Raw genomic sequence first — 12,682 nt, forward strand, 5'->3', positions numbered from 1 at the left:
GTCTCTGAGTTAGCAAGTAACTAAATCTGTCCTCTAAAACATCCTGTGCACTCTTTTTTCTTTCTTCTTCTTTTTTTTTGTTTTGGTACCAGGGATTGAACCTCGGGTCCTTGTGCGTGCCACAGCAAGCGGCGAAACCACCGAGCTAAGTCCCTGGTCCCATTCTGTGCACTCTTAAGTGAAGACGACCTGTAATTCTCCACTGAGGCTGTCTGCTCTCTAGACACAGAGTTTGCCTCTGCCCCCTCATTAATTAAAAATAACATTTGCACATGCCAGTACAACTGAAATGGTCCAAATAGTGTTCATTGATGAATTCACTTGACATTTTAACAAGCGTGTTTCTCTTCCTACTTCCAATTAGAGTAACAAATTAAGCACTTTGATGATAACAGGACCAACTGAAAAAAAGAATTACAAAGTATAGACATATAAATCTATGAGAATAAAGACTTGTACCTCTCATAAAATCAAACCCTGTACAGCTTTATGTGAAATAATGGATGGCATAGTAATAAACACATGTGAAAAAGCAAAGTCGTAGGTAACATTCTGTGCTAATAAAATGTTCTTCTCAAGGGCCAGGGATTTAGCTCAGTGGTTTCGCTGCCTGCTGCGCAAGCACAAGGACCGGAGTTCGATGACCGGAGTTCAATACCCAGTACCAAAAAAAAAAAATTCTTCTCAAATGTTCCTTTTTTACCTTCCACCTCCGTAAATAAAACCACTATTTTTCTGAGTTGACCATTTGTAGACCATCATTTTTGTTAATATGTTCATGGAGACATAGAAATGAGCTTATATTGCTGATTAGGGATTAAATGGTTTAAATGCTTTGCTAGTCCAAAGGTACTGTGACAAACCAGAGGAATTACCTTTTGGTGTTATCTAAGAGTCCAGTGTTTTATGTAGAAAAACAGATTTAGAGAATATCAGAATTGTCTAAAATAACTGAAAGAATACCAAATTAAAGATTTAGTTTATTTTCTTTAATCTGCCTTTTCATGTTTGTTTGTTTGTTTTTGTAGTGCGGGGGATCAAACTCGGGACCTTGTGCTTTCGAGGCAGGTGGCAGAACCACTGAGCTAAATCCCCGGCTTAATCCGCCTTTTCTTGCATTTTTCTCTTCCCTTCCTCTGTTTTTTTTTTCCCTTGCAATTTATTTTTTTTATGAAAGCAGGCCGTATTTCCTGTTTAGTGTCTCAGTATAGATTTTGGTGATTACTTCTCTATGTGAAGTTTATAATTATTTGATCCTCATATTTTTTGTAAACATAGTTTACATTGATCATTTTTTTCTCCCACTATTTATTGAGGAGCAAGGCTGGCAGTACACATAAGGTCTAATTGTTTCTCTTCATTATATTAGCAGTCATTGATAATCATATTGTGATCCATTGATTCACTATACATTGCAAAATAGTGATATAATTTTATCATAACTTCATTATTTTAAGATTTATATATAAATCATATATGTCTCTGTGAGAATAAGGATTAAGTTTCACTCTCAATGTTTGCATTCTGATCATTGCTTAGAAAGACTCCTTTGTCCTTTTAGAGCTGCCTGCTGAAGCACTGAAATAAACGTAAGAATATCGAGTCTTGTTGTACTCTTAAAGAGGTTGAACATTAAGTAGTTTATTAAAGAATTGTTATTCCTTACCTTAACACACTCTTTCTAAAGAATGTGTCAGGGGGGCCAGGGATTTAGCTCAATGGTTCGGCCACCTGCCTCGAAAGGGCAAGGTCCTGAGTTCAATCCCTGGTACCAAAAAAAAAAAAAAAAGTATCAGGGTTGGTACTGTTACTAGATTGAGAAACTAACAAGTTCTCTAAAGCGTTTCAGTTTATAGCCTTCACAACATATTTCAGCTTTATTATAATCAACTAGGTAAGTCTTTACATTAAGCTCACAGAATTTATGTACCCAGGCAAATTTTTTTCTGAACCTAACTTAAGTCCAGACTTTATCCCCTTTCAAAACCTTGAGTTTCATGGTTGGTTTATTATTGGGGTTTTTGGTCTTTTGGGGTTTTTTCTGGTACCGTGGTTGGAGCTCAGGACCTTGTGCTTGCAAGGCGGGCGACGCATCACTGAGTTAAATCCCCAGCCTGGTGGTTGGTTTAAGAAAGGTGTTGTGTAATGGGCCAGAGATGTAGCTCAGTGGTGCCGCACCTGCCTGCTAAGCACAAGGTCCTGAGTTTGATTCCTGGTACTCAGGGGAGAAAAGAATAGTACTGTGATATCTTGTTTATTTTCAATATAATACTTTCTTAACAGAAATTATGGGCCGGGAATTTAACTCAGTGACACCGCACCTGCCTCGAAAGTACAAGGTCCTGAGTTCAATCCCCGGTACCCAAAAAAAAGAAATTATAAAATAAATTATTTTAAAATAGATTTTAGGATAAGCTCTTCCCTGTGAATCAGTTTTCCCTGGAATATCCTGTCCTTGCTGCAGCCAAAGGGCACACTGGTTAAGTACTCTGTGCAGTTACCTCCCTAAAAAGTTGATGAGGAAGGAAACCTGGAGGTCAGAATGCTAAATATAATCAGCTGTTTAGGTTTAGTATCCAGCTTCTTTTATATTGTTTTGAATGAAACTTGGGGCATCAATTACCTTGCCTTTTCTTAAAAAAATAAAAGCCCAATCTATAGCATATTAGCAGACAAATTTGTGTTATTGTTTTTGTGGGGGTTTTTTGGTTTTTTGTTTTTGGTACCGGGGATCAAACTCAGGACCTTGCGCTTGCGAGGCAGGCGGCAGCACCACTGAGCTAAATCCCCAGCCAACGTGTTCTTGTATTTTAACAGTACTGGGGATTAAACCCAGGGCCTTCACATTGAGCTAAATCCTCAGTCCTTTTTATTTTTTATTTTGAGGCAGGGTCTGGCTAAGTTGCCCAGGCTGTACTTGAACTTGTGCTCCTCCTGCCTCAGCCTCCCAGAGTACTAGGGTTGCAGGTATGTGCCAGCGAACAACTCAAATCCAAAGCCACTTTCTGGTTAATGCATCAAGAGTTCAGTGATGACAACGTAGTATTTTACTCTGCCATTCCCCTAATTCTCCTCATTGTGTATAAAATGAAGCAGACATTGTTTTGTGGCTTAAACAGTTAAGGCTTAGAGAGATTTGCTACTTGTCATCCTGCTAATAAATGACTGAATTAGAATTGGAATCTAGGGCTTTCTGTTTCTAAGCTTATATTCTGTCTACCACAACTGAAGAAAAGAATAGGAGACAAAGATCATGTGAGAAATCACTGTATTGTTTTCAATAAGAGATAATCAAGGCTGAAACAAGGCAGTGGAAACGAGACATAACAGTGTCACTTGACTTGCAGGTGGATTAAGTGTGTAGAGTGGAGAAATAGAATGAGGATGTGAATGAATGGCATGGCTTGGAGCAATTAGGGGCAGGTGCCCTTCTTTATTCCTTCTGTTGGGATCCTGTAATTGACTGAAGTGTCTGTACTGTGATTGTTTAAAGACATCCCAAGGCACTTAGAAATTTAGGGTGCTGCTCACATTGTTTGGAATCTGTTTGGGATCACAAGAGACTTAAACTGAGATGAGTATGTTCTTAATTCCTGGATATAATGTTGTCCTCTGGCACTATGGCACTCTCCTAATAAGGATTGTAAGCTCGTGATTCTACATGGCGACTGTCCTGAAATTTATACCCTCCAAAATTCGCTCTGTGGTGGCCATGCTAAAAAAGTGTTTCTGTCTGTGTAGAGAACTTGCTTTTTTCCCCTTCGATAGAGTAAGGAAAAAGTCACTGTATTCTTGAAAATATCTTGATTTATTAGTATGATTTAATGTGGAGGTTGTATGAAATGTTCAATAAAGAAACAGTAGTTAAAAGCCAGTGCGTTGAAAGAAAGGAATTCATATGTAGAGTTTATGGTCAGATGATGTGTCAGTGATTTGTGCACATGGCCTTGCACAATTCCTGCTTTGTGGAAGGCTTGTACAAACAGTAACATTGGCAAGATGGCTGTTAGCTACAAGCCAAGAAATTTTATTCAAACAACAAATCAGAATTTAGTTATTTATTTCAGTGTGTGTCCCATTTTTTTTAAAGCAAATTACAACTTCTTTTCATTAAAAACTAAATTATAGGGTTGGGATGTAGCCCACTATTAGAGCACTTGCCAAGTGTGTATTAGGCCCTGGGTTCAGTCCCCAGCAAAACATACACACAAGCTGAATTATATGCTTGGGATTAAAGTAATATTTGTACTTGCTGATGCCTATAATATTGTACCTCATGATGAATCACAGTATAACAGCCCCCCCCCCCGGAACCAGGGATCAAACTCAGTACCTTGCACTTGCAAGGCAGGTGCAGTGCTACTGAGCTAAATCCCCAGCCCACAATATAGCAGTTCTTTACATGATATTATAAAGTATGTTTTAAAGCCTCAAAGGATACATTCCTCATACCTAATAAGCACTCAATAAATAGAAATAGACCCAACCATGAGGTCTTAAAGATGTAGAGAGGGTTCTACAGACATACGTATTTATGTGATGCTTTCAGTTTTCAAAATGATTTCACAGATGATGTCATTTGGCCTTCCCTTCAGAACACCTAACCTTGTAGAGAAAATATGCCCACAAAGCATACTGCATGCTGTCATTTGAACCAAGCTCTTGAATGGATGGGATTTTAATAGTGTGGAATTAGGAAGACTAAACAGCTTATAATGTGAACAAAGCCAGGAGCTAGGAAAGGTTAGAACATGGGGGTGGGAGTGATACCCACTGGAATGGAGGCAGAATTTGGGAGAGTAAAGGGAAAGTTGACAAAAGGGTGGATACTATTGTTAGAAAGCTTTGATATCAATAAATAAATTAGCTAACTAATTAAAGATGACAAGAATCTAGGAGGTAGACTTTTGGAGATGGAAAAGGAATGGGGTGATGAGATTGCGAATGATCAAGATATGTGTATGTTCCAATTTTCCCAAAGCAGACCTTTCTATTCTGAATTGCTGATACACCCTAACTAACCCACCATGTTCTCAGGTATTATACTAATATTCCTGATATTTTATTTCGAATGTCAAGTCTGTATGTGTCTGTGTGTATGTTACTGGGGATTGAATTCAGGGCCTTTGCACTGAGCTGCATCCCCAGCCCTTTCTTCTGATTGTTGTTGAGGCAGGGTCTTGCTAAATTGCCCAGGCTGGGCTCAAACTTGAAATCTTCCTGCCTCGGCCTCCCAGAGTGCTGCAATTACATACCAACTTTTTCTCAAGCTTCTTTTTTATGTTCCAATGTTCTTTCCTTTTCCCACAACATTTATCTTTCTGTGATTGAATCATACCCATCCTTTAAGTGCCAGTTCAGATTTTACCTGTGAAACCTTCCTCAGTCTTCCATGTGGTCTTTCCACTCCCAACTTTAGGGCACTTAAAAGATGCTTAAGTAGCCACTGGGCATAGTGGCACATTTCTGTAATCCTAGCACTCAGGAGGCTGAGGTGGGAGGATCACCATGAGTTCAAGGCCAGCCTGAACGACATAGCAAGACCCTCTCAAAAAGGGGGGGGAGGGGGAAGAGAAGGAGGGAGGAGGAGGAAGATGCTCAAATAGCCTTATGAAGTGATATTCACAGATACACTAATTCTCCCTGGCTTTGACTACCTAACTGAACAATAAATTGAAGGAGGAAGAGGAATGGGAAAGGACTTGATGTATTTCCCATTGTTTTAATTATTAGCCCTTGAACCTAGTATATTTGTTGGTTAAGTCTCTAAAATGAATTTAGTTTGACTCTCTTTGCCTGTTACTAAGTAGTGAAAATTATTTTATCTGTAGTACCTAGTTCTACGCTAGTAATTCATGAGAGATTAAAAAACATAGATGACATAATCTTAGCCCTTGGCCCTTCTGACTTCTGCAGTCTTGTGTGGTTTTATTGGATGATAATTAGTTACGTGCCAAAATACATGAGTTTTTATGTCAGAGGATTTGGGTGTCAAATTATGGGAAGAGCTATACGTTCTTTTTTTTTTTTTTTTTTTGTACCGGGGATCGAACTCAGAACCTTGCACTTGCGAGGCAGGTGCCAGAACCACTGAGCTAAATCCCCGGCCCAAGAGCTGTACGTTCTTAACCCAGTAGGAGTGAAAATAAAAGTTGAGTGACGGTGGTGTCAGCTCTAAGCTGTATAATAACTCTCCAAAGTTCTCTTTGGTAACATACTACTTGGAATTTCATTTTTGGCTTATAAGAATGTTACTCGTTGAAAAAAAATTGCCCTGAAATAACAGGCATTAATTTAAATTATGATAGTTCACTTTTAGAAGCCTTAGAATTGTAAAGTTGAGAGAAACCTTATAGAACATCTAGTCCTATTCCTTTTTTCAGACACACACCGCTACCCCAAAGTTTTTGATTAATTACAGCTCATCTAAATAGGTGCAGTGGTTTAGAGACAAAATGGGAATTGAACTTGGGCTTTAGACTTGTAGGACTTTACTGTTTATCTCATTATGCATTAACTGAAATCTTGTTATTACCATATTTTCAGTTATTCGCTCATTTTTTGTATTATTCCTACAAAATAGTCAAGAAAATCTCTCCAAATTGCAAAGAAGAAAATATATGTGACTTGCTTAATGCAGCATAACTAACAAATTAGCAAAGCTAAAAACTAGACCCAAGATCTTCCACTAGGAAGTACATTGCATTTTTCATAGCACCATACTATTTTTCCATACTGTTGCCTTAGTATTAGTTCTGAATTACTCATAGAAAGACTCTTACCAAACAGTGATACAGTATGTAGGTGGGAGTAATCCAACCCTCCCTGATAGCACAGTTTCATTTTCATACACGTGGTTTTCATAAACTTGGCTCTATTCCATTTGAAATTTGAATTTACCACTCACTCGGGTTTGAGGATAGAAGGCAATTACAGATTTGAGTTCGTTTGTGGTTATAACTACTATTATTTATAATATAGCCTTTCAAAAAAAACTATTGCTGATGCTTGATGTACGCACAGAAATGTATACAAAATCATGAGCCAGCTGGTTGGTGACCTTCAACAACTGGACACATCAGCATAGACCCTCTTAGGTCCAAGATCACCACCGCACAGGAAACTCCTCCTTCGCTCACTCTCGTAGTTCCGAGCCTTGTCCTGCCAGTTCCAGCCAGCTCTGGGACAGAAGTCTTCTGAAAGATGAGCTCAGTACTCCATTGTCAAGTTTATTCTTTTTTTTTTTGATCTTTGCTACTAATATGGAGAAGATGAAAAGAACAGTTTCTTCTTATTAACACAAAAACAGTTGCTAAAGGCAAAAAAAAAAAAAAAAAGGTCAGAATTTCCTTATTATCAAGACTTACGCATCAGTTTGCTATGTGACAAGACTAATACTGAGATATTTCACTCTTCCACGCAGCTCTGGAACCGTCCAGGAGCTTCTATAAATGACTTCAGTCTTCAGAACAAAATGCAGAGTGGTCCAGACACAGGAAAATAGCTACTGAGCAATGGCCTGCGCCCTGCACAGCTGTGTCCCTTCCACGGGGTGCAAGGGAACAATGAATGCTGAGGAGGCCTGGGCTAGGTCTTTCTGCCATGTGTTCTCTCAATAGGAAGATAGAGTTCTACTATCCATAATTAGAATTCTGTGAGAGATTTATAATTCTGTAATATGTGTTAAATAATATATTGCTTCTCATAACTTAAATAAAAAACTTGGGGCTGGGGATTTAGCTCAGTGGTTTTGCCGCCTGCTGTGCAAGCTCAAGGACCCGAGTTTAATCCCTGGTACCAAAAAAAAAAAAAAACTTGGTTAAAATTCTTGTGTGTTGATTAGGATACATTCCCCATACCACTGACTTCATTTTCTCTCCTTATTTCCAGGACCCCTGAACAGTGCCCCAGTGTAGTTTCTTTGTTGTCAGAGAGTTACAACCCTCATGTGCGCTACGGAGCAGCCATGGCCCTGGGGATCTGTTGTGCTGGGACAGGAAACAAGGTAAAGCCCGAAGCCAATGGGGTCCGTTCTTTCCTGGCGCCAGACTACTTTCCCTCACGGAAAAGTTTATGTAACAGCTGTAAAAATACTAGTGTAGTATGGGTCTGGGCATCTGACGTGCTTCCCAGCACTTCCTGGTCTCCCTCACGTCACTGCTGCAGTGCCTGCTGCCACTTAGGAGCACCCTGCTGAGTGCACATAGAGACACGTGAAGTGATGATCACTGAATTTCCATTTGAAATCATGGATACTGGGGCCAGGGATTTAGCTCAGTGGCACCGCACCTGCCTCACAAGCACAAGGTCCTGAGTTCGATCCCCAATACCAGGGAGGGGAGGGGAATATATGAAATCATGCATGCCGTCTTAAAAGAGACAGGGAGAAAGAGACAGAGAATAAAATAGTTTTTTCTTTATAAAGATTTTCTCTGGTCATTTTACATGGCATTCTCAATGTGTAATTTATGTAATTAATGTTGTAGAAATCAAGGGTCTGTGAAGCCACCAAAATCAGCTCATTTGATAACATTTCTGTTTTAAGCAAATGGCTTAGGTGCTTTCTGCCTTTTTTTTTTAATCTCAAACCTTAGTGCTAACTTGATATTTGTTAAGCCCTTAAAAGTTATAAAATAAAAAGTTGGGTTAGGCAAGATGTTGGATAATGAGATTCATAATGAAATACATTATTGCTTAAACAAGAGGTTTTTTTCCCCCTATACTTTATATTATTTAGAATAGATTCCTCAAAGTCAAATTCATTCATTTTTCTTTTTCTTTCTTTTTTTCCCAGTGTTAGGGATTGAATCCAGGGGCTCCCACATGTTAGGCAAGCACTCTGCCACTGAGCGACACCACCAGTCCTACAAGTCAGATTCTCGTTTCATTTCTAGAGTGGGTGTGGACTTTGCGGGGGCAGGGAGGGGCGATCTTTTATTTAACTGATACATAACAAAAAATGCACGTATTATTTGAGAGCAATGTGATGTTTTAATACATATGTACATGGTATAATGTTTAAATCTATGAAACTGCTCAAACATCATTTCTTTATGGTGGAAGCATTCATAATCCTAGCTTTTTGAAATATGTAGTACCTAAGTGTTCTCCATAGTCTGGCACACTAGAACTTCTTCCTACTTAAAGGTAACTTACAGCCCATTGGTCATTGATCAGCCTTTTTCTGTTTCCACCCCTTCCCACAAGTTGATCAGCAGTTATTCTTGATTTAAATTATTGACATAATCATCACAATTTGCCTCTCCTAGCAGACATGCACACACTGACCACTTCCCAGGTATGTGTGTGGCGGGGAGAGAAGGTAGTTACTATTGTCATACAAGCTGAAAACATAGTTTTTTAAAATTTATTGACAGATTCTGGGAATTTGAATTTTAATTTGCTTGACTTTTTCTCTAACAAGGGATATTAATATTAAATGCAAATAGCTTTTTCTAGTCACATACTATTGAAGCTATGAATAAAAAATATTTTTTTTCTCTAACAAGGGATATTAATATTAAATGCAAATAGCTTTTTCTAGTCACATACTATTGAAGCTATGAATAAAAAATATTTTTTTTCTCTAACAAGGGATATTAATATTAAATGCAAATAGCTTTTTCTAGTCACATACTATTGAAGCTATGAATAAAAAATATTTTTTTCTTTTTTCACTGTGTGTGGCAAGAATATATAAGAATTGATAGAGACATTGTCCCCCTCTAATGTATTAACCCATTCTTTACCTTAACCTGCCTTTTCTTCGTAGTACTTATCACTGCCTGACAAATTTGTTTGACATTTATCTATTGTCTTAAGTCCCTCCACTGAAATGTAAGAGAACAAAATGTTCACTGCTAGAACCAAAAATCATACCTGGCACATAGTATACTCTCAGTAAATATTTGTTGAATAAATGATGAGTGGCAAGATCCTTTAAGGGTGAGTGAACAAGCTGGACACTGTCTCTACCTTCACAGGATTTTATTTTTTTTTAATGTTTTAGCTTTTATACTCTTTTTTTTTTTTTTTGGTACCTGGGATCGAACTTGGAACCTTGCGCTTGTGAGGCAGGTGGCGGAACCACTGAGCTAAATCCCTGGCCCCTAATGTTTTAGCTTTTAGAGGAGAAATTCTTATATAAGAATCTGTCTTTAGCCTGAGGCAGGAAAGTCACAGCAAGTTCGAGGCCAGCCTCACTACATAGTTAGTTCAAGGCCAATCTGAACTACATAGTGAGACCCTGTCTCAAAAAACAAACAAATTTATCTTCAGTTTTATTAAAGAGGTCATTGAGTATATAAGATGTGCTTTGTAGAAATTGACCTTTAATATTTTCTAGAGTATATCTATTCTGTAAACAAAGGAAGAATATAGTTGTTGGATATTTTACCAAATATTTCCCCCTTCGAGTCTTTAGTTGACATTTATGTTTGGCCTCTTAAGTTAAATATAAATTGGATTTTTTTTCTTTCCAGATTATTCTAAACTCAATATGCAATCTGGAGCAAATGTTCTTTGAAACATAGCATCTGACAAGTTAATTCAATGAAAAATTTGTATTACTCATACTAAACAAGTCTGCTTCATTTCTAAATAATTTGTGTGATCTAGGTATCAGTACTTATCCAGCTGAGGTTTTTTATTTCTTAACCTGACACATGTTTATTCTAAAATATACTTTTAACATTATATTACGTACTTCAGAGGCCAAGTTATTATCTTTTATAAGTTAGAAATGTTGTTGTATTTTTATCATGTCTACTTCATAAAGCACATTAACAATATGTTTGAAAACATACTCCTGCACCATTGGTCATGTTTTTCTTGGAGAGAAAGAGTGCACGTATCTCGATGTATTATCTGTTAATAGCACCGATTAAAAATGTAGATGTCAGGGCTGGGGATTTAGCTCAGTGGTGCCACCACCCGGCTCGCAAGCACGAGGTCCCAAGTTCGATCCCCGGTACCAAAAAAAAAAAAAGTGTAGATGTCATCACTTCTCAGCCTTTTGGTTAAGATCAAGTGTAAAAATGTAGATGTCACATGTAGAGGAGTCAATTTAGTTTAATCTTTCTTTTCTTGGACTTGGAATGAAGGAAACTGAATTAAGAAGTAAGTTTGATGATCTTGTAAACCCATTCTTCTGGTCCTTCCAGATCTATTCCTACCTAAGGACCTTGTAGGAAATTGCATTGTAAAGTGGCATCTCTCAAATAGAAGGATGTTAATACGAGCCATTTGGGCAAAAAAGCTCTTGGTCAGGTGCAGTGAACAAATGGTGGGACAAACAAAGCACAGGGTTTCTGTAAGGCTTCCTAGAGCCTCTGTTGTGATGTGTAGGTTCCTAGAGTCTTTGATACAATGTAGACACTGATTTTGAATCTGCAAGAGGGGTTAATATATAGTATTTCACTTAGTTGACCAAAGAATCTTTTTTTCATAGAACTGAATACTCTGAAGAAAATATTATTGGGGGGAAATACTGATGAACATATTTCCTATATGGTCTTCTGAAGTATAACCATGAAATCCATCCTACCTTAGTTTTATTTTGTTTTGCTATTCTAAGTAATCTTTTTTATTTTGAGTGGGTTTTGTATTTTTTTTTGTTTTTTATTTAATTTTTAAAATAAGACTTTGTAAAATTCTCCAAGATAGTACTTTCACAAGTATTTGAAGGAGGTTGAATACATAATCAGGTTTTGGAGCCATGCTGGTCTGGGTTTGTTACTTATGTGACCTGAGATGAGTTACTTAACCTTTTAAATTCCCAGATTCTTTGTTCATAAAGATTGTTTTCTGTTGGTTATTGTTGAGATTTTTATTTTTATGATTTAACACATGTAAATGAAAAATAATAGGTACTTGACAAATGTTAATACTATTTTCTCTAAATAATTTTTCTCTCATGATTTCTTTATGACCTTTTTTACCTAAAGAATATCCAGCTGCAGGGCCGGGGATTTAGCTCAGTGGTTTCACCGCCTGCTGTGCAGGCGCAAGGACCCAAGTTCGATCCCCAATACCAAAAATAAAAAATAAAAATCCAGCTTCTAAACCTTTCTTTTTACTTATATTAACCATATTGAAAGTTAGTTCTGAACTATTATGTTCAAGTAGTCTTAAATTAACTTGTTAGTACCCTCTTGGGTAAAAATACTTTGAATAACTTATTTGGAAATTCAGCCATATCAACTTAAGAATTTTTGTTTTTCTTTTCTAAATGCTTTCAGGAAGCTATAAATTTGCTAGAACCAATGACGAATGACCCTGTGAACTACGTGAGGCAAGGGGCTCTCATTGCTTCAGCTCTCATCATGATCCAGCAGACTGAAGTCACTTGTCCAAAGGTGAGCAGACAAAGAGGTCCTTTGCAAGACAGCGTGTTGGGGCTTTTCTCTATAATTTACCTTCTTTTGAGTACATTTTTAATCTCAAATATAGTATATGCTGAAGAAACAGAAAGAGACCATGTTCGTGGTAAGGAAATGGGAAGACTTAAACTATGTCGTATTCTTTAAGTGTACTTTTTACAGACTTATTGTCACTTTGTTAATTTAAGCACATAGCCATACTTTAAAAATCAACACGTGGGGTGGAAATTACAAAGTCAATTTTGTTTTGCCTCTCGCTGTCCTTTTAAGTTATATTCAACAGAATGACTTATTACTCTGAT

The 12,682-nt window shown here is 37.5% G+C and overlaps 1 protein-coding gene across 2 annotated transcripts in view; it reads left to right on the forward strand.

Moving 5' to 3' along the window:
* The window catches only part of Psmd1 (proteasome 26S subunit, non-ATPase 1), a 94,587-nt gene that overhangs the window by 56,427 nt on the left and 25,478 nt on the right, over positions 1–12,682 (forward strand). For both annotated transcript variants that reach the window (XM_004868047.4, XM_021247089.2), the window contains 2 exons: positions 7,891–8,005; positions 12,240–12,356. In XM_004868047.4, the coding sequence (XP_004868104.1) occupies positions 7,891–8,005; positions 12,240–12,356 (232 nt within the window). The remainder of the gene's footprint in view (positions 1–7,890; positions 8,006–12,239; positions 12,357–12,682) is intronic.

Source organism: Heterocephalus glaber, unplaced genomic scaffold (assembly GCF_053883595.1).
Source record: "Heterocephalus glaber isolate CG9 unplaced genomic scaffold, H.glaber_assembly_v1.0 deba00001004, whole genome shotgun sequence".
NCBI lineage: Eukaryota > Metazoa > Chordata > Mammalia > Rodentia > Bathyergidae > Heterocephalus > Heterocephalus glaber.